The following is a 22,877-nucleotide window of genomic DNA, read 5'->3' on the forward strand; positions in this document are numbered from 1 at the left end:
CTGTTTAGAAAAGGAATGCCAAAGTCAGAAGCTAATTGTGCATCACTTAGTGCCCTGCTCTTGCTTTGCCCAAAAATAATCACTGAGAAAATCATCTTCATGCAGCATGGTGTCATGGAAAGATCACTAAAAAGGAAGTCAGGCTTCCTGATTCTTGACCTGATTCTGCTATCAGTTGACTGTGTGACCCTGCTCAAACTGCTTCACCTCTCTGGACCTTGGTCTTCATCTGAAAATGAGGGAGTTAGATTATTATATCACTGAGCTCTCTTATAACAGGGTCAACCGGTGGTCTTTGGGTCATTCAGAAATAGATAAATAGAACGTAGTGGAAATGGCAAAAAAAGAAAACTAAAATTATTCTAATCCTATATCTCAGGCCAAGTGATAACTCTAACCGGGAAAAAGGGGCTACAAAATGTTTGCCTTTCATAGAAACTGACTTTGTTCCTCCTGGTTTCTTAGGGAAAGAAAAAGTCTCTTTGCAAATAGTGTGCCAGTGGGTGCCTTTCACCCAGGAGGGGTGGCCACTAAGAAAGTGAATAGCAAATCCAAACTCACAATTACTATGGCTTATTGAACAATGTCTGGCACTGCCAAAGAGTGAAAAAATGTAGGTTAGAAAATGTAAATAATAGTGCAGCTCATCAGAAAGCCAAATTCTGTGCAGTTCTTTAAGAGAGAAAGATACAACTTACAGTCTGAAAAATGCAGAAAAAATCTCAATACTCCTCCCCACTGTAGCCATATTTTAAAGAGAAGAAAATTGAGGCAAAGTGGAGCAATCTTTTGGGAACCCCAAATGGGGCTGAAGATTCTGCCCAAGTTATAGCTCTGAGTCTCAGACTCCCAGATAAACTCAGCAGACCATGACCTCTCCAGAAGCAGGTGTATCCAAGTAGTCTGGCTCAAAAAACAAAAAGACATTATACCTTGAGCTCTGTTCTTCCTCGAAGCTCCACTTCATAGCCCTCACTCAGATTTTGAAGAATTGTAACAGTGCTGAGACTGACATGAATGCGATAAGCTGCAAAAGAAAGGGAGACATGATTTGGGCTCCTTTCTCACTGGTAAAATTAATGAGAAAATGTCGATGTAATAAATGTCTGCACTTGTAAATGAACTAGACCATTAGCAACGTCCTGAGAGAGGTTTACTTACGGTTTCACAAGAGGAGGAGAGGGAGTGATGGCCTTCTTCACCAGGCCCAAATAAGGCATTGGTTGTAGCACCTATCAGCCTCCTAGACACTATCTTAAATGAAAGGCCATGCAATAGAAAGGTGTTAATTTAACTCAAAGGTTGAGATGAAGAAACCAGCATCTACTGTGCTCTCAGCTGAAACGTGACATCATTTGAAGAAAGTTTGACTTCAGCAGCTTCTTTCACAGGCTGCTACTATGGCTGAACTCTCATGCTTTACATATCTTAAGAGGCAAAAGGATGTCTTTTCCATATGCATTCTTACAACTATCTCTCAACATTGCTATACTTAAAAATAAAACATCAATGAGAAATATCCCAAGAACTCTTTCAACAAATATTTTATGAAGACTGTACATTTATAGCTGACCTTTGGGTGGGGGCACCTAGCTGTGTTTACACATGAATGTACTATTTTCTAACCAGTGATCTCAATCTGGGATAAGAGATTTACATGGGGAACTGCCACGTTAAAATTTTATTTAGAACCTAAGGGTAATTATTTGATGAAGAATAATCACTTATTCACTCAGGTAAGATCCTTGACATTTCTAAAAACTCACCCAGTGAAGTGAGACCTTGTTGAGGTTGAGTCTTAAATAAAAGTCCAAGGCTAGTTTTCACACATGCTTGAGAAAATCATTTTTTTTAAAAAAAAAAAAAAAAAAAAAAGCTGATTACAACCTGAGTAGGAAGGCATGGCTGGAGAGAACTGCAAGGAGTTTCTGCTGTGTATACTCACAATGACTTTCTTTCTCTTGATAGCTCAGTACTGTTGTTTGTTTGTATCTTCCTCATTAACTCATGATCACCCAAAGCCCTTACTCAAAAAAGGTTGTCCTATTCCTAAAATATACATGCCCAGCCAGTATATTCCTAGCCAGTCCTATGTGTGCATCCCACAAGCATCTGGTCTTCAGGGAGCCTTTCAGTAGAGTAATCTCGATGGTAGGGAACACACAGCTTAAAAGAGAGATAGCTCATGCCAACCACCATCCACTTGTATGGTAGGGAGGATCACTCCAGGGCTGGGTCACGAGTCACTTCCATTCCAGAATCTCAGTGGTTTCAACTGAGCACAAAGGAGATATTGATGAAATAATTTTTTTATTAATAGATGTGTGACATGTCCTGATTTCATATCCAATGTGAGGAGAGGCTACCTCTCTACAGATCTCCATTCAGTTGTGAAGCTTAATGTCATATTTGGGTCATAGTCATTAGCTTTTAGAAAAGCACATTAACCAGCTCCTTTAGCACAGAGAGCACATGTGTATACTTCTTTGTATGCTTCACAATAACTTCCTTGCACAGTCAGTGCTTAATAAACACCTGCTGTGGGTGATTCACTCCATTTTCTTCGTTCTAGCTGATCACTGGGCAAGGTGCTGTCTAAATCTCAAAATTCAATTTCTGGTCTCAACTTTGTATTTCCAATGTGAAGTGCGTGGAGTTTTCCCTGGTTCAGACCAGAATATGACTTCAGCCTTCTACAAGCTTACATCAGTCCAGAATACTGTGCCAAATCTGCATTGCAGTTCCATGATAAATTTTACTTCATGTTGGGTTGCACTTCAAGAGTAAAGTCATATGCAAAGTCATATTAATGCAGCAGTTCCTGGATGACTACTTCCATGGCCTCTGCCATATCTAAGGAGTTTGAAGACTTTCCCAGATGTCAGAAAATTTATTCTGACAACAGCTTCTAAGTTCCATACTGCCTCCTTAATCATGGCTGCACAGGCTAGATTGACTAAGACTGGACCCATTGTGTAAGCCTGTTTCTACACATAAGTGATGGGAAGTGGGGTCAGACAGGGCACCACCCACTGTGATACAGTCCACCATAACATCAGGGACTAGTTTGAGTATGTTGCTGAAGTTTGGAAAGAACTTGTCTTGCCAGAGTTAAGCCCTTCTAAGGGCTTAAGTGGTTTCTTCCCTTTTTTGGTATAAAATCCATGAAAACTGCGTATAGAATTTAATGTTATTCTCTATGCTTTTCCTACAGTAGCATAAAAAATGCTTTGCTCAACCACGATATAAGCAAAAGGCACATTGTGATTCTGTAGTGGCAGTAAATAACCGAGTAAGAGTTGAGCCAGCATCTTACAAACAACAGACAAATGGCATATGGTTTCTACAGTTTTCTTTTCAAAGAAGCAGAGAAGAAATGGTATCTTTGATACTGTATCTGTTTTGATAGAAGCTAAGGGTTTTATATACAGGGAAGGTGCAATAAATTATTTCATAATTCCAAGCTACTTGGATTGAGGGATTATTGCTAGCTAAATTCTAGAGGCTATTTGATGAAGCCAGAACTCCTGGGGTCCTAACTGGTTCAAAAAGGGGACTGCAACAGCAAACAGCAGCCAACTGGGAGGCAGCTGGCTTCAGTGCGTCTCCACAAACTAGTTGAAAAATGGAAAATGTCAGTCCCTTATGTAGTTCTTTTCTCAACATGACTCCCACAAACCCACAAGCCCGGCCAATTTTTTTCTTTACCCAAAATACTATTTTAGTTGTTTTTATCAAATTGAGTGGCTGTTTTGGTGTCACTTAGCTACAGCTTCATTTCTAGAACAAGAAAGGTACATGTTCAGTCCAACATCACCCCCTACTGGTTTGCCATTAGAGACCAGGAAAATGCGTGATAAATCTTAGTCTTCTCAAATTATCTTTAATTTTTCTTTAAAACATTGAAACATCAAGTACCTTGCTCTCTTTCACCTCTCTGAAGAAGAATCACCTTCTCAATAGCAGGATGGTGCCATCCTATCCATCTCTCTATTAGGTACTCACGTAAGCCTGTTGATTCCATCCGAGAAGCTGTGTTCACAGTGTCTCCAAACAAGCAGTATCTGGGCATGGTGAGGCCCACCACTCCAGCAACAACCGGCCCTATAGAGTAGCAGGGGGTTGGAATTACAGCCAACAGGTGTGCACCCAATGCTAATAGAGGAATAGTGCAAAGAGGAAGGAATGTATCTTTGTAAAAGAATAAAAGTTGCCATCATATAGCTCTGGGAATCTGAAGAAAGACATAATGAGTAACGAACTCTTTGCCCTACAAGAAAGCAAATTTATAACAATGCTGACATGACTGCCCTTCTGATTTATACCTTTGTTCCACGTAACAGTTACACCTGAGATGTTATATCTGTCAACAGGGACAAATAAGTATCAAACCCAAACCAGAAAGTCCTGGGCAGGGACTCAGGGTCCAAACATGTTTGTTGTAAGGAAAAAAAATGTGACTTTTTCTTGTGCCTTAGGGTTGGAAGAAAGGCTTTCATGGGTTTATCTGGTTCCCAAACTGTGTCTATCAAGAGAATTATTCTAAAACATTTCAAAAATCTGAAAACAAATAGAGCTGACTTTCAATTATCTGTGTTGGGGCATGGAAAAGCAGTATGTATAAATAATCAAAGGATATTTTGCACTTAGAATTTTTTGTTCTTACATTTTAATATGGCTGTGTTAAGTGTTCAAGGTAATTGAGAAAACTTCAGCAGCCATACTGAAAAGTCAGTTTGGGAGTATCTAGAAAGTTCTTAACCTTCACCTTTCTGGTTTCTGCTCTGATTTTTTTTTCCTAAAAGGAGATGGGGGTCTCACTATATTTCCCACGCTGGTATCGAACTCCTGAGCTCAAGCGATCCCCCAACTTTGGCCTCCCAAAGTACTGGGATTACAGGCATGAGCCACCATGCCTGGCCTTCTGCTCTGTTTTTACGGCTAGGCCCCAAGGGGAATAAAAAAGAAATGTAACACATAGTCTCAGTTCTCCAGGAGTTTATAGTCTAATTGAAGAGAAGATACTATCAAAGAGGAAGCATTTAAGCAGTAACCCAAGACAACATATGGCTGAGGCAAGAAGCACAGACAGAGGTGCTATAATAATTCAGAAAATGGGAGGAGGTGCTTATTAGGACCTGACTCAATCAAGAAGGGTCCAGTGGAGAAGGTAGGATTTGATCTAGGTCTTGATGGGTGAGTAGGATTTGAACTGTGGAAAAGGGACATAAATCAAAGGCTTGTGGTTGGGATTGTACAGGGAATTTGGGAAACTCTTAGAGAGAACAGTCTGCCTAGTTCACATGGCTCACGAGAAACTGGAGACAAGGTTGGATTAAGTGGGCTGTACAAGATGGAGGATCTTGAACCACTAGAGAATTGTGAGCAAGGAATTGCATGATCTTTTTACTCAGATCAGTGTATAAAATGCATTGAAAGGGGAAGAAGTAAAACCAGGAAAACCCTCCAGATGGCTGCTGCAGTAATCCAAGCACAAAGTACTTAAAAGGAGGCAATGATAAGAAGTGGATGGCCATGAAGAATAAGAGAGACGTAAAAGAATCAACAGACTTATTGGCTGTCTGATTGACAACCATGAGAAAATTGCCATGAGCTTGTGAGTTTATGCTGATTTGTGGGAAAAGATGACTTGAAGTTTTAAATATGTTAAATTTGAAATAATGGTGAACCCTACAAGAAGAGGTATGCTGAGGGGGGTTGGAAATGTGAAACTGAAGCACAAATGACAGATGAGGGCTTTTCTCTAAAAGAAAAAATCAAACACCTGCTATGTGCTAAGAACTCTGGATACAAACATGAGTAAGATATGCTTCCTGCCACCAAGGAGCTTAAAGCCTAATGGAAGGACAGACAAGGAAACACAGATTATGCTGATGAGTATGAGAAGGATGGATGGTAAGAGGCAAGAGTGGAAGCAAGAAGATGCTATTGCAGTGATCCAGGCGAGAGATGTTGGTGTCCCAGGCTTGGGTTGTGAGAGTGAATAAAAGACAAGAGAGATCAATAAATATTTAAAAGGTAAAGTGTTCAAGACTTAGTAGTTAGTTGAACGTTAAAGGTCAGAGTAAGGGAGGAGTCAAAGAGAATGACTCTCAAGACTAACTGGAGTAACTAGGTCAATGATGGTACCACCAACTGAAATAGAGAATAAATATAAAAAGAGCAGGAAGTTTGCATGGGTAAAAAAAAATTCTGTTTTAGATGTGTCAAGTCTAAGGTCCATGTGGAACATTCAGGTAGGCATATCAGCAGGAATTTTGATATAGAAGGCTGAAGCTTAAGGGAGAAGACTGCACTAAAGCTGTGGAGTTGGAAGTCATCAGCGTACAAGTGGTAGTTAAACCACAGATATGAATGAGATCACCCATGAGAGTATGTAGGAGGAGAAAAACAGTGGATCATGACAGAACACTGGAGAATACCAATATAAGGGACAATTAGAGACAAAAGGAATTATCAGACAGTGGTAGGAAATGAAAGTCAGGTTGCTGTGGGTTGAGTAATAAATTAGAGGTGAGACATGCAGACAGCAAAGAGATCACAAGACTGAGAGCTTTGCAGAAAATGTTAGAGAACAGGAAGAGTCAAGAGAACCAGTAAATAAAGTGAAAAGCAGCATTCACAGAGTGAGGAGCATGTCATAAAAGCCAATTGAGGAGCATTTTAGGGAGGATTGTCACGAATTGCAGATGCTGCAGAGGTAAAGGCAGACAAGGACCGGGGAAAGTGGTGAGAACTGAAGTCAGATTGCAAAGGGGCTAAGGAGGGAGTGGACAGTGAAGAAATGGCACAGTGGATGTCATTCATTTTTTTAAAGAAGTTTGGTAGGGAAGGGGTGAAAAGGATGGGGGAAGGAAAGGAGCCTAGAAGAGCAGAGCAAAGAGAAAAAGGTAGGGAGTGGATACAGAAGCAAGAGGAGCTAGTAGGTAATGAATGTGGGAGGAAAATAGTTCAGAAGTTGGGATTTTAATTAATTAAATGAATTATCCTAACTACAACATATACCTGTTGATCTTGTAGCACAGTCAAACATGGAAATATTGCCTCTAACCAAAATGGTAGATTAAAAGAGTTTAGTACCTGGAACAAGGAGCTGCTGCCCACTGTGTTAGTGCAGGTACTGGGAGGAGAGTAAACTTGGGTAGGCATAAAGGAATTATGCAGCCCTGGACACCTGGATAATCTAGTGGCCAGGAATCAAGGGAGAGCTATCTTTTTCCCTTTCTTTTTTAGTCTTCCTAGAAGCGCATGAGAATGTTTCCTCTTACTTTAACTGGTTATTACCTGAGTGCAGGCCAATTCGAATTCGGACTGGCACCTCTGGCATGTGCCGCATCTTGAAAGTGCCCACAGAGCTCAGGATATCTAAGGACATGTTTGCAATCTCAGCTGCATGCCTACTGCCATTCCTCTTTGGGAGGCCTGAAGCCACCATGTAGGCATCTCCAATGGTCTCTACCTGGGAATTAGGAAAAATAGAATTAGCAAACAACTTATTTGTGCTTCTTTTTAGCACAGAGCTGTAAGGGTATAATGGAGGCCAGGTGGTCTGTTGTAAAGTGAGAAAGGCAGAGAGGGACCGTCAATGACCCACAAGTCTGGCTGCATGTTAGAATTGCTTGAGGAGCTTTATTGAAAATACTGAAGTCTAGGCCCCACACCAAGAGATTCTGAAATAAGTGTAGCTACCTCACGGGCTCCTGATTGACCTTAGAAAAATACCAGGCTCTGAGACATTTGGGGAGAAGAGAAAAGGGAGATTTCTGGGACTGTCCCTAGGGTGTCCGTGGGGGAGCATCTTAGGAGAAGGTGCCTATGATGCTTCCCAGCAAACGTTTCTATAGATTATTTGGGGTAAATAAGCTAGGGTAGCCTTAAGGAAAATATAGGGAAGGGGAAAGGAAGAACGAGCCTGTTCCCTCTGCTTTGCCTTGCTAATATGATGAAGTTAGTTTTGCAGGCCTGTTGGGTATGAGAACTGAGTCTCTTTCCACCAGTTACCTCCTCCTCTCCTACTGCTACCTCCCTGAGGAGCAGCAGTACTGGCCCTCAACTGCTTTGCAGGGGACGGTTAGGGCTGGACACTTGGAAATAAAGCCAAATCTATGTTCCTCGCCTTCCCCACAGAAGTGTGCTCCCTCTTTTAGATAACCAGTAAGTTGAAACTTTTTGGGTAAATCCAAAAAAATAACTAAGCTGAAGGGACTTTTTACGAAATGCGCCAGTCAGACTGTGTTACTACAAGTTTGAATCCAGTTAAAACCCATGTGTTCCTGGAGAACTGCACTCACAGAATACAACAGTTAAGAACATGAAACTCTGAAGTTATACCATCTTGATTAGCATTTAAGATTCAACACTTACAAACTGTGTGGCCATGGGCAAATCACTTAATCTCTCTGTACTTCAGTATCCTTATCTGTAAGATAGTGATAATGATAGTAAAAACTTCATAGGGTTTTCTAAGGAATAAATAATTTAATATATGTCAAAGCATTTAAAACCTGCCTATTGGATGATAACATATAATTAGTTCAAGCTATCACCATCATCATCAACATCATCATCATCATCATCATTATCAAATAGGTACGTCCTGAAACCAGCCTCGGAACTGTGGGTATGATTCAGCTCCAGAGAAAGAAGTTTAGCAATCAGCAATAGGCTCATCATGAATTACTATAGCCAATAACAATAATCCTTTCAATCTATAGGACTTTCTGCCTCAACATGTTTCCATCCAAGGTCTACCTTACCTTGTGCAATTTGAGGAAAGGATACCTGCCCTCAGATAGGCATGCCAGCCTGCGCACAGGAAGGAAGGATTACAATGTAAATGCTACATGCAAGGGGAAGTCAGTGGCTGGCCATTATCAGAGATTAGTTGCTGACCCTTTAGCTTTGATGAGTCAGTCACCCAGGAGGCCCCAAGGATATGGATGAGGAGATTAGAAGAGCAGGGAGTATGGGCATGCATGGTCTTGGTGTGCAGACTGCTGTGGAAAATTGTGGGTTGTATCAGTCAACACAAGGATGCTGAGAGGGAAAAGGAGGTTTAGAAAAGGGTGCAATTGAGATGCACATAGTGGCAGGAGAACTGAAACTGAATCACTAACTTCATAATTCTACAGTAGCCTTCTCACTTCCATTTCAGATTATCAAGTACCAGGGGAGGCGATTCAAATTTTACAGGTAAAGAAAATGAAAATACAAATGAGTTTGGTCATTTGCTGCTGGTTCAATTTTTATTTCCTTTGCACTGTGCCGTTTTTAATAAACAGGGCTGAAAAAAAAATAAATTTCATTTTTGGATTTATATAGCCCTGCTCTGTTCTGAGAACAGCCCATTAACTCCCTACTGCAACCATTAAGTACCAAAATATCTAATGGCCTATTGCTAAGACCCCCAACAATTGTCTGAACAGAATCAGCTGGATTGATTAAACCGGTAGCTGTGTTACAGCCCACACTGAATCATCTTTGATTTTAGTTTCAACTGAATTAGCTTTCAGTGATTTGTTTTTCTCTTCAGGCTGTTTGAGTTCAACAAGTTAAGACAGGTACTCTGATTCCATGGATTTTTCCTGCATCGTGGTTTCCATGTGTGCTTCTTGATTAGCTTGCAGCTCCTGCTGATTGACAGGTATGATGTTTATTTCTGAGCCCTATTTAGGTGGCTTGGCCTAGCCCTGAGGCTCTCTATCTGACCTGAAAAGGCCCTGTCTAATCTGAGATAAACACACTTTCTTGTGTGTGATTTGAGAGCTAGAACATTTCAGACTACTGTGAAGAATCCAATGAATGGAGCTACTGATTCTCCGGCTCTACTTTGGTCCTGGGACAGAGAAGCTGTCTAAAGTTTAGGATGCCTGGGGCATCTTTCTCCATCAATAAGACAAGTATCCATGATGCAGACAACGTAGAAATGTCCCTGCACAGCTATGAGATTTTTAGTCATTTTTGCTTAGAGACAAGACAACATATATAAACAAAGGTAAGGAAGCATGGCATCAAAATTAGTCAATGTAGTCATTTTGCAAACTCTAATAGAAAGAGTGAAAATTCGAAGGCTGGAGGAGTGAGAGAAGCTGGGAACAGGGGCTTGCCACCCCATAATTAATCACTTCCCCAGACCTCAGACCAATAGGCAGCCTTTCAGTTACCCTGTAGCAATCCCAAAAAGCCTCGAGTCTAATATTTCCCTGCTGTAATGTCAAGTTCTCTCCGTATAAAACAGTACCTGAAGGAGGAGACCAAATTTTTATAGCATCTACACAAACCTTACCAAGATGAACTCTGTAGCAGTCACCAACTATGGGCAAAACACCAATTCTTCCTCTTTATCCCCTTCAGTACCTAGTACAGTACTGCCTACACTACGAGTACTCAGCCACTGATGTGCAATAACTCTCTTGGTCCCAACATCTTCTTAGTCCCAATTCTAGAAAAAAAGTTCGAAAGAAATCTGACTGGCAATCTTTTGCTGGGTTAAAAGTTGCTATTTTGTAAATTGGGAAATTACATGCATTCTACCTGGCTTTCATTTCCAGTGATATACCAATGGAAGGGGTGTACTATTTAATTTGTTATTCCTAAATAACAATATTCCATAAATTTTATTCTTCAATTTTGGAATATACATGGATGGGCCTCATATAAAAATTTCACTATGGAATATATTTTCCTGCTAATTAACCTACCTTGTAGACATCATGACTGCCAATTATTGCATCAAAGAGTGTGTACAGGTCATTCAGAAGATCCACCACCTCAATGGGCTCACTCATGGCTGAAATGGTTGTGAAGCCCACAATGTCGCTGAAGTACAAGGTGACCAAGTCAAAGCCCTCAGGTTCAACTGTGCAGCCCTTTTTGAGAGATTCAGCAACTGATCTGAAAAGCAGACACAGCTATTCCTAAGATGACACTGGTCCCCCTTCATGCCACATACACCTGCTAAAAATACACCAAATAAACCTCTAAAAATCACTGCTATTAAACGATGAGGAAGAAAGTGTTACATGGATGAAAACATTAATTCGTTCATTTATTCTACAAATAAGTTTTAAGTGCTTACAATCGGTCAGGAACTGTGCCAGGTGCTGGAATACAGCACTGGACAGACCTGGTCTGTGCCTTCATGTGGAGGTTTTTCATCTCTCTATACTTCTAACTCAGACCCCTGGGGAATGCTCCCAGGTGATTGCCCTTTCATGAGGCTAGTTTCCTTAATTATCTCCTAGAAGATCATGTTACAACATAATAAGTAAGGTGCCCTGGAAAACTTGGAAACTGTAGCAACAGATAAGGTTTTCAGCTAAGAGAGGAAAGACCTGGAAAAACGACCTTGCTACTTTCCTCTAGGAGCTCAAAGAACTGCTTTCTTTTAATCGGTCAACCTCCTAGCAAAGTCACGAAGTGACACACAGAAAAAACAAGGCACAAAAACTTAAATGACCAGCATGATCTACAGGTAGTGGAAAATTAGGATGTGTGCTCTGCTCCCTTGGTTTCCAATTTTACTTTGATTTGAAGGTGTGACTCAAGCCCACTAGGAGGAGAGAGGGTGTAGGACAAGGGGAGGCAGCAGTTAGTTGATGGGTAATTTTTTCTTTCTTTTCTTTTTTTTTTTTTTTTTAACAGAACACACTGCTATAAGGATTCACACTCCTCAGGTGTTCTCACATACGGTGGTAGCATCTGTGTTAGAAGCTTTTCCGTTTTCTGTTTTTCAATTTCCAGCTCTTCAGTCCGCTCCCGAATCAAATCTTCCAAGTTGCTAGAATATTGCTCCAACATCCGAAGCATAGAATCAATAATGTTGGTCTTCTTCCCTTTATTAAAAGTTTTAAACTGGAAGTAAAATAGAAAAGGGAACCAGAAAATGCTTACTCCTCAAACTCAGAGATGATGGAACAGGTCCCCTTATCACAAATCCATTCCACTAAAATGCCAGGGCAGGAAAGGTGAACCCAGATATAAATAGGAAAAGTCACCACCCATCCTCACTGTCACCCTGACCCATTTACAGGGCACTACCACTGCACCTCTGCCCCCGCTGCCCCCCCACCAGTTCTTCCCCTACCCTTCTGGTTCTTTCAAGCCTGAGCAAAGGTGCTCTGAGCCGGCTCCTTCAGTTCTGAGATGCTATCACGTGAATAGTAGCCACTTCTAAGACAACAGGATTTGGTCTTGAGCCCAGGCCAATTGTGTGTGAGGTAAGGGGAGAGAGGGCCAAAAGCGCCATTTTACTCTTCTGGATCATCAGTCTACTAAATCATTCTTATCCTCAAATGCCACTATGTTGCCAGTTTTTGAACAGTGAGAGGTTCCTTGACCTCTTACAGAGGGCTTAAGATCCACATGATAAAATCAACCCCTATTTCTTACCGTGGAGTCCAAGAATAGTGGTGTCCTCTAGCACCTGTCCTTCGGTCAGTCAGAGTGATGTAAAATTCAACTGATTTTGCCCCATTCTATGCCCTGATGCCTTAGAGATGTCTGCATGTCACAAATTTTCAACATGCCTTTTTGGGACCTGGTCTATCTACAGTAACAGGGAGCTAGACATAGTATTAGAATCATGAGGGGTAGCCCCTCTGTACTGCTATAGTCAACATGCACATGACTGTGTTCACAACAACAAAAAATCGGAGGTGGTTTTGCTAAACAGACATCTAGAGCTCTGTCCCAGTGAACTTCTTATATATAGCTGGGCCACACATGCTCCACCTAGCACCCAATGCCCCAAGGCCAACACTAGAAGTTTCCCTTCTGAGCCTGGTTCACATCTGCAGGTCCATCAAAGTCCCGGGGATAACCTCATAGCCAGTTTAGATGCTTTGGGCTCCCCCTATTGCCTAACCCAGGGAACCTCCCTCTCCTCCTCCTTCCACTTAAGTTTTATTAACTGCAGGAAGTTAGGTGGCTAGCCTTGTCATCAGACAGCCTAAACTTCCACTGAAGCATTTTAGTGAGGGCAGCTATAGCAATGTCTTGTTTGAAAGTCTCATGATGTACACTCCCCCTATCTATCACTGGCTTCTCTGCTGCCTTCTGAAATAACATCTCTAGCATCAACACAGGGGCAAATGCTCTTTCTCCTGCCTCATGGTAAGGTTTTAGAAATTTGACCTTCATGGTCCTTCGCCTTTTCCATACTATTGAACACCTGTTTGAGTGTCCTCAAGAAACTCAGCCGGGCTAATGGAGGCATTGTTAGCTGGGGACACGGATGACTTCATAAGCAGGGCCCCTCAGGCTTTCAATCCAACTCTTTCTTTCCGCCTCAGATACCTGCCACTCATAAAGCATCTCATTGCTGTACTCCAGCCAGGCACAAAAGCCTCTCTGCCAGAGCTGACACAGCACTCATGGTGAGCACCCTCAGTTTTGGTGTCCTGTAATTTCAACAAAGCCTAAACTGCATGCTCCAACATTGGAATTGCACATTAGCTTCCATAGCAGGGCTCACTCTGTCCTTTCCTTCACTCCCCTTTCAATCCCCACCTCTAGGGAAAGAATCACCCCTTTTAGAAATTCAGTATGTTAAGGAGGAAGGTTATCACTTTTCATGTACCCCATTGCCTGGAAACTTAAGGAATCTCCTGCTTTTGCACGCCACATTTGCACTTTCTCTTTCTTCCATCTTGAACACCCTTTCAAACACTCCATATTTTTCCTGACCTTCCAAAAACAACCTGAAATTACCTAATTGGTACACTCATGAGAGTTCTCTGGTATCCCCAAAGTAAACATGGCTCTGTGAGGAGCCCCATCTATTCCATGATACCCATCATCTAATAGTTTCAATGCCATTGCCTTACAAATGCCTGAAGGTTCAATTCCATCTCTGAAAGGTTGATCAGGTCAGATTGTGGATGGTCTGGAACAGAGGTTCAGACACAGAAGAACACTAGAACCAATCTTTGGGCTCTTGAAGGATGTGCTGATGACACTCCAGCACCAAGAGCCTCAAAGTAGCCACTCCCAGGCTGTTCCTCCAAGAGGAGTGCCCTTACCCCTTGAAAGAGGTTCCTTCCACAATATGACAAGGACCCAAGGAGTTAGCCTTGTGTAGGCTGACTTCAGGAAGGCTCCTGGGCAATGATAAGATTTGGAGTCCTTACCTGGTTAAATATTTCATCAAAAGTTGGTCGTTGTTCTGCAGCCTCAGCCCAGCACTGCTTCATCAGCTGGAGACATTCTGGAGGGGCATGCTCAGGAGGAACTACTGGTCTGTAGACAGGAGGAGCCTTCTTAAGTCTGTTTATGATTTCTGTCCAGATGCGAGAAGAGAAAAGTTTACAAATCATGGAAAAAAGGACAAAGATTTGGCAAAGATAACTGACTTTTAGCCAAGAAGGGGGTAGGTTAGGAGATAACACAGAAGGGCCATCTCCTTTGCTCTCTCCTTAGGTGGCCTGAATATAGATTATATTTGAGCAAAAGCTGCATTAGGCAATGGGGGAGGAGTGAGAAATTAATCAGTTGGACTCTTGGTATCATTTAGGCACTTTATTCTGCTTCTGCTAGGTTTTAGATACTGCCTATCTGATGTCAATTCTAATGCTCTAACTTCAGTGACCTGGCTCCCCTCACCCATCCCCAATCATCTAAGCCTTCCAATCCCCACAATAGACCCACTTAACTCTTCTTACAAGCCCAGGCCCAGCCCAGGTCCAGTTCTCTACCTGGTGTCTAGGCAAAGGGAATTAAGAACTGCAGTAAACAGTTCAAGGCCTCATCAAGATCCTCCTGGTTGACGGTCCATGAACTCTACTTCCAGTGGAATATTTACTATATACCAGTAATGTGCTGAACGCTTTGCATGCATTATTTCACTGGATTCTCACATACAAACAGGTGAGGTAGGCACTCTTATTTTAATTTTACAGCTAGGGAAACTGAGACATGAAGAGAGTAAGTAACTTACCCAAGGTCAAATGGCTAGTAAGTGACAGAGTTCAAATTTGAACCCAGAGAATCTCAATCTGTTACACTGTCCTGCTTCCAAATGTCTCAGACTTCAACTGGGAATTCTTGGACTCCCTATTCAGACCCAAGAGCCATTAGTGACAAAAGGTCTAGAGCAGTCAGACTGACCTTTTTACGAAAAGAAAACTCCCTGGTAGCAGGAAAAAAAAATCATTATCTCTCAATATCCCCAGCAACCCACACTGGGCCTCAAACTGATCTCTCTGCTTCCAGCCTACCCTTCTCCAAACCTTTCCTAAAACACAGATCTGGCCGTGTCACTTTCTTGCTCAAAAGCCTTTTATGACTCACCATCACCCACAGAGTAAAATCCAGGCTCTTGTCCCTATCTCTTCAGGCTCATTTCTCATCTTTAGTCCCCTCCCCACCACCTCCAATTCTAACTGCTACATCAGGAACCAAGCTTTGCTTGCCCCACCAGTGTGACCTTCCCACCCCTGAATTGGCTATAACACTCCAACAGTGCTGCTTTATCCCTAATATGAGCCCCTTGCCTCCATAAAAGAATTCCAGTTGTTGCCTCTGACTTCTCAGCTCCTTGTGACATCACACATTCTGTTCCTTTAACCCAGGTCAGGCTGTACCAGTAATGATTTCTCCATTACAGCATCATGCTCTCAGTACAACAGATTCCATGAGCATGTACTCCCTGAAACTTGACTGCCTCATCCATTCTCTGGCAGATGAAGTCTTTGTCCCTTTCTCAGAACACCATCAAGTTGAATGGGCCACCTCTCTGCTTAGGCACAGCATGATTCACGCCCTTAAGGATCTCACAGTCCAATTGCAATAAACAGTGGCAAACAATATAAGTGCTCTAGCTGAGATAGGCACTTGTGAGTATAAAAAAGGCAGCTGACCCACACTAAAGAAGTCAGAGAAGGTTTCCCAGAGAAGGTGACATGAGTTGGATGAGGCAAGGTTGGGAGGAGGTGGAAAAATTCCACCTCCTAGTATGTGAAAAGGCACAGAGATGGGAGAGACCATGATATTTACAGGGCCCTGCCAGTCATGTGGTTTAGCTGGGATATAGAGAGTGACAGAAGATAAGCCTGGAGAGGTAGCTAGGGGCCAGATTGTAAAGGGCCTTGTATGTCATGGGAGGAGTCTCACCTTCACTTAAAAAGTGATGAGGAACAGTTGGAAGGCTTTAAGTAGAGGAATAATGTGGAACCCTGAGTGGGACAAAGCCTAGCTAAGTGGTTTTAGTTTTTCTTTCTTTTTCATTTTTAAAAGTTTTTATTTTGAAAAAAAAAATTAAACTTCCAGAAAAGTTGTAAAAATAGTACAATTGCCTGTATTCCTTCACTCAGCTTCCCCTATTGTTAATAACTTACAGAAAAATAGTACAAAGAAATTAACATTTGTACAATAATATTACTAGGGTTCTTATTTGAATGTCATCAGTTTTCCCTTAATGTCCTTTTTCTGTTCCACAATCCAATTCAAGATCCCATATTGCATGTAATTGTTGTGTCTTTGTCTCTTTCAGTCTGTGATAGTTCATCATTCCTTTCCTGTCTTTCATGACTTAGATACTTTGGATTAGTCCTAGCCAGTTATTTTGTAGAATGTCAGCTGGGGTTTGTCTAAAGTTTTCTCATTATTAGATTGAGGTTATGTATTTTTTTTTTGTCAAGAATAACACCGAGGTGACATTGTGCCCTTCTTAGTGTATCATGTCAATGGGTACAAGACATGGGTGTGCTGTATTACTGGTAATAGCTTATTATTGGTAATCTTGATCACTTGTTTAAGGTGGTGTCTACAGGATCCTCTACTTGTAAACTCTATTTTTTCCATTTGCAATTTGTAAGTATCTTGTGGGTTCATAATTTGAGAATATACAGATATCCTGTTTCCCCTAAAAGTTTTGTCTACTGATTTTGTCATTATTGATGGATATTGCCTAATAGCCAAGTGCCTTGGTGGGAGATTGGGATGGAAGCCTGGACCATGTCACAGGGAAACAGTGGTAAGGCCTTGACATCCAGAAGCATCATGAGGGATACTAAAATACTTGGCAGGGAGTGTCTCAAAGGAGTAGAGGGGACTGTGAAATTAAAAAGAAAAACAAAAGGGATTGGCATCAGTCCTGTAGGCCCTTGTTTTACGTCACAGTCTGAAAAAAGACCAGCTTCTTGGGTGGGGAAATTTCTTCCAGATGCCTAAAGCTGTCTGGCTATAAGTCCCACCTGTACATAACTTGAGCTGCTTGCAGACTATCAGGCTGTTAGCACTAACACTCTTCTGGAAAATCATGACAGCCTGAGTTGGTCTGATGATCTCGGTCATGGTGGACCCCTGGGGCCCTTTTCTCACCTCCTGCTTACCTTGAGCTGGCAGATCCATCATGCAGAATGGGGTACCCCGGACCATCACTTCTTGCATGATGATGGCAAAGCTATAGACGTCTCCTGCAAAAGAACCTAACCTGCTGCCTCTTGGAGCTCTCAACAGTTCAGGGGCAGTCCACAGCAGCTCTAAAAAGAAAGCATTGTGTAATGAATGCAGGGAGGATTAACTGACAACATCTGCAATGCCCTCAAGGGCTCAGAGGGTACTGTTTTATTGACTGCCTTATATTTTTATTAGACAGACTGACATGCTAGTGCCCCCCATCCCCCGGGGTCTGAATCTATTCTTCTAAGGAATTATGAACAGAGAAAACATACTACTCTCTCCACCCCAGGACCACGCAGGCAGACACAGCAGCGATGTGGGAAAGGGCACAGAAGCTCAAAGTATAGAAATTCTCTGGTGCTTGCTTTCTTGAGCCTGCAAGTAGCAGTTGGCAGGTTTCCAGGGAAAGGCAAGTGTGCTATCACACTGGTTGCCATGGATTTGCTGTTTGCTGAGATCTATATGTGTCTGGTAATTTGATTGTGCTGGGGCTAAGAGATTCACAAGTTGCTTTCTCTAGGTCTCCTCTAAAAGGATTAGAGTTACCCCAGCCTTCCTGTTCCTTGCAGTGCAAAAAGGTGCAACAATTCCTTCAACTCAGTTCTGCAAATATTTATTGATGGTCTACTATGTACTACGCCCTGTGCTAGGTGCAGAGGTGGTGCCACAGATGAATCAAACTTGAGGAGTTCACAGACCAGTAGGAAACACAGACATATGCACCCCTAACTGCAATAAAAGAGAGGGAATGATGAGGGCCACTATATAGTAAAGGGAAATGAATCCATTAAAGGTCAAAGTTAAACACCCATTGTGTGCTCTGCTGCATTTCAGGCCCCATCAGGGACAAAACATTATTTCTGCATTCAGAGTTTATGGCAGTGAGAATGTCAGAAATTTTTCTTGGGAGGGGGGCACTGTAAGCAATGTATAAAGAAATATAATTTAACAATAGAAATACAGTACTCAAAAGCTGGAAGAAGAGTGTTTTAGATTGAATTATATAGTTATCATTTCTGTGAATCAAAAACAGTTAGATATCGGCAATTTCATCAGGTTCAAACTAAAAAAAAACCTGAGCTGATCAAATTAATCCAGGAAGACTTCCTGGAAAAGTTAAATTTTAAATGTGCTTGTTAGGAAGGTCAAGGATGCAACTTTCTGGAGCTGAGAAGGTAAGGGCTTTGCAGGGAGAAAGAACAGTATGTGCAAAAGAACAAGAGGCAGAAAGCAGCAAATTGCGGGTGGGGGGGTGCCGGGTGGTGGTAAGCAGATTAGCTTGGCTGAAGAGAAGGGCTCTGTTAAGGAATAATGAGAAATGAGAAGTGGGGTTGATGAAGTGGGGGAGGGCGGGTGTCTGGAAGAATGGGGGCAGAAGGTGAGAGGCCCTGAGAGCCAAATGAAGGCATTTGGAGTGAATACAAAAGGCAGTAGGGGTGCTGGAGCTGGACAGGGATTTGATGAAAGCCCTGTTCGGGAAGATTAATCTGGCAACCTGCACAAGCTGGATTGAAGGAGAGAGGCTGGAATCAGGGAGACCAGCTAGGAAGTTATTGCAGTAAGAGCAGGTAGTGAGGTGAGACGGGCCTAAATGGGGGTGGGGGTACTAGCAGCAACACAGGGAACCAGATACACTGGAAGGCTACAATGGAGAAGGAAGTGACAGGGCTAAGGATAGGCTCCCTGTGCCTTGAGAATGAGAAGCAGTTGGAGTAAAGAACAAGGTGACATCTAGATAGTGAGGTTGGAGACAAATGTCTGCTAAGAGTGAGGGTATCAGGGAGAAAGTAATGGCTAACTTTTCATCTTGTTAAATTTTGGGTATTGGGAAGAGAGTCCAAGAAACAAAGTCCTATGAAATAGGAAGAAGGGTGAAAGGTGAGAGATTATTTTGGTTTGTTAGCAAAACTCAGGAAAGAGAAATCCACCATGGAAATTCTTATTTTCAGCCAATCCTGATCAAAATGGTGAAATAAGAAATTCCAGTTTCACCACCAATCATGTACCCATCTTCTCTCTTTGCTCTTTAAGTGTCCCCAGGCTTTGTCCCCCAACCAGGCCCCTCTGAGCTTCCACCCACCATCCACAACTCACTCACACCCATGAAAGTCTCCAACACACTCACTATAGTGATTTTGCCCCTATGTCTCCCTGCCTAGGAAGATTTATATTTACAGATCAAACGGAAAACAATGAATGATACTTGAATGATTGAATGTCAAAGGAATACATTTATAGTTGCAGGATTTTAGGCACCATGGTTTTGGAGAGGAGTGCAAGGATGAATATTTGAGAGCAGGAAAAATGGCATGTGGCTGCTTCTTTTTGGCATCCTTTCTCCCTGCACATTTAAAAGCACAAGATGGAAAAAGAGGGCAAAACTCTCTGGTAAAAGCTGGGTGATTAAATACAATCATTACGAAATAGTATTTCCAAAGAGCACTTACATGTATGTTGTTAATGGCTATAATGAGGCTTTTCTGCACTATACTTATATAATTGAGAGTGGACAGTAATAAATACACTTACAACCCGCCCCCATTTCCTCATCTCCACTCCAGAACCAAGTAAGAGCCACTAACTACCATTAGAGTTGAACTCTCGGGAAAACTAGAGAAATTACTTTGGTTTGTTTTTTATCTGCTGGAGCCAGTATTAACTCTGAGTTTTGCTAGGGTGATAGGATTGACTTTGGAGAGCTACTGTGGTATAGTATAAAAGAACACAGAACTGGAAGTCTAGAGACCTGGGTTCAAAATCTTAGCTTGGCCACTAAGTAGCTCACCTTTCTGAACCTTGGCTTCCCTATCTATAAAATGGAAGTTGAGTCAGATGACATCCAATGGCCTTTCAATTATAAGATTCATTTAGCCTCATATCTAAGGTAGGGAGACAAGTTCCTTTATTTCATTTTATTTTGTTCTTTTGTTGATTCAACAAATATTCTGTCAGGAACTATGAAAGGCACTGAGAGAGGCAAACCTGTTTCCTGCCCCCACAGAGCTTGTAGTTTGGGTGGGGGGAGACAAGGCTAATTGAATGAGTAATGCTAATGAACTATGGTATCACAACAAAGTTCAGGGCCCTGAAGGATCATAAAGAGGGAAACCTAGCCCAGCGTAGGGGTCATGGAAAGCCTCTTGAGGCAGTGGTACTTAAGTTGAACGCTGAAGAAGGAGTAGAATTTAGCCAGACCCAGATAAGTGTATGAAAGAGTGGGAAGAGAAGAGTGTCCCAGGCAGAGGACACAGCTTGTGTGGAGATTTGGTAGTAAGAGACAGCCTGGTGTAAATAAACAACTAGAAGGAGTTCAGCATGGCCAGAGCATAAAGCAGGGGGGGAGTGGTTAGCATGAGAGGTCAGCAAGTTCCAGGCCATGCAAGGCTCAGCTCATAAGCCATGTAAAGGAATTTGAACTTTATCCTTAGAGCAATGAGAAGCCATTCAATAGATTTAGGCACAGCTGTAACATGATCAGATTTGCAGTTTAGAAAGTTCCTTCTGGCTGTAGTGTGTGAAGAATGGACTGACCATCCATACTGCCACTGCAATTCGGAGAATGGAGTAAAATGATAAGAGGGAGAGACAGAGACAGAGACAGACAGACATAGTCCACCCAAAAGCACAAAACCAGAAAAGAGAGCCCTGCAACTATCCTTTACCCACCCTAAGACTAGATTTTCTTCAGTTTCAAAGCTGCCAATCTGGAAATTAAATGGAACTCTGAGAAGCTAGGCGTTTTTTTGTTTTTTTGTTTTTTTTTTGAGACAGAGTCTCGTTCTGTCATCCAGGCTGGAGTACAGTGGCGCAGTCTCGGCTCACTGCAAACTCCTCCTCCCGGACTCAAGCGATTCTCCTGCCTTAGCCTCCCGAGTAGCTGGGATTATAGACGCGCACCACCACGCCCAGCTAATTTTTGTATTTGTAGTAGAGATGGGGTTTCACCATGCTGGCCAGGTTGGTCTCGAACTCCTGACCTTGTGATCTGCCCGCCTCAGCCTCCCAAGGTATTGTGTTTTATAGAGAATTGATTTTGACAAAAATGCTAAGTACTTGCCCTCTCTACAGGATAGGGGCTAGACTTCAAAAACATGAATTTGAAGTCCTAGAACTGCTGCTAAGTCACTGCAGGTTTGGAGCAAATCATGAGCTTCAATTGTCTCATCTGTAAAAGGAGGGAATTGGACTAGATGACTCCCTAAATTTAATAACCCACAAGTCTTATAAAGAGCAAAGATGATACCATCAATGACTGGACTCTCTGTCTATGCATGTGTCTCTCTCTGTGTGTGTGTCTTTCATTCTTCTTTTCTTTTATGTAGTAAAGTCAGCAGTTTTAAAACTTATGCCAAAGATAATTTTAAGAATATGGATATATGATGTAGTTTTGCATCTCTCTGTCTCTGTCTGTCTTTTTTGAGCTGTTTGCTTTTCTGTCTTTTGTGTCACTATCTCTCTTCTTTATGCTTGCAATATTGGTTAAAACATTTAATGCCCACATTTCCTATACGTATTTCATCATGTTTGTTCTCTTTCTTTTTCCTCTTTCTCTCCCTCATCTATCTGCTCCTTCCTCCCTGGTTCTCACCCACCCACCCCCATCTCAGATTTCTCCTATTTCTTTGATCTGTTATGACTCCTACTGTCATTGTTTAGTGCTATCATTGGTGCACCAGACAGAAGACAAAAACACAAAATGGACGTTGTTGGTGTGAAAATTGATGATATGAACTGGAGTTATCTTATTATATCCAATTAAATTGGAATCCAGAGACCACGGGAGAAAAAGAAAAGCACTTGGGGCACAAGTGCCTGCCCAGGAATAATCTTGCAAGCCAGATACCGAAATGACCTTCTATAATCTTAATATCAGTTTTACCTAGTAGCTGATGAAACAAACTCTCATGACTCTAAGACGAGTTTTACCTACAGCCATCACTTACCAATCGGAGCTTTCCTGCTCCCCAAAACTTTGGTAGTGCCAATGACTTTTTTTTAAAAACCATATGTAACATTTCTCTTTCCAATAAAAACCCCAACTTTTCTGTGTTCTTTGGACACACCAAGGACCACCCTGGTCTATGTGCGTGCCACAAATTGAAATTCTGATAAAATGTTTCATTTAAAGATTTGTCTCTATATTTTTATTTGACTTTGACACAGCCATGGCTACTTATTTGCTAGAAGGCGACAGTTCTGCCTGAAGCCTTCCCACATAACCCATAGAGCATTTATTTGCTGAGAGATCACTCCTCGCTTCTTCCTCCCTGACAGAGACTATGCTGGTATGCTCTAGGGACATCCCATTCTAAAATGTACGTTGTGGGGGTCCAGCTTCCAAATTACTCTCCATTCAACTTGACAAGTATTTATTGAGCACCTACTGTGTGCCTAGTGCTCAGCAAGTTTTTCCAGGGACTGCTGGGGTCTCCAAACAATACAGCCTAATCCTCCCA

The 22,877-nt window shown here is 42.1% G+C and overlaps 1 protein-coding gene across 2 annotated transcripts in view; it reads right to left on the reverse strand.

Annotated features, from left to right (window-relative positions):
• The window catches only part of GUCY2F (guanylate cyclase 2F, retinal), a 115,048-nt gene that overhangs the window by 10,319 nt on the left and 81,852 nt on the right, over window positions 1-22,877 (reverse strand). For both annotated transcript variants that reach the window (XM_002832020.4, XM_054544957.1), the window contains 7 exons: window positions 17,352-17,501; window positions 14,151-14,299; window positions 11,711-11,874; window positions 10,722-10,914; window positions 7,306-7,480; window positions 4,006-4,104; window positions 933-1,027 (listed from right to left, as the gene is read on the reverse strand). In XM_002832020.4, coding sequence (XP_002832066.3) covers window positions 933-1,027; window positions 4,006-4,104; window positions 7,306-7,480; window positions 10,722-10,914; window positions 11,711-11,874; window positions 14,151-14,299; window positions 17,352-17,501 — 1,025 coding nt within the window. The remainder of the gene's footprint in view (window positions 1-932; window positions 1,028-4,005; window positions 4,105-7,305; window positions 7,481-10,721; window positions 10,915-11,710; window positions 11,875-14,150; window positions 14,300-17,351; window positions 17,502-22,877) is intronic.

The sequence above is a fragment of the Pongo abelii genome, chromosome X (genome assembly GCF_028885655.2).
Source record: "Pongo abelii isolate AG06213 chromosome X, NHGRI_mPonAbe1-v2.0_pri, whole genome shotgun sequence".
In the NCBI taxonomy this organism is placed as follows: domain Eukaryota; kingdom Metazoa; phylum Chordata; class Mammalia; order Primates; family Hominidae; genus Pongo; species Pongo abelii.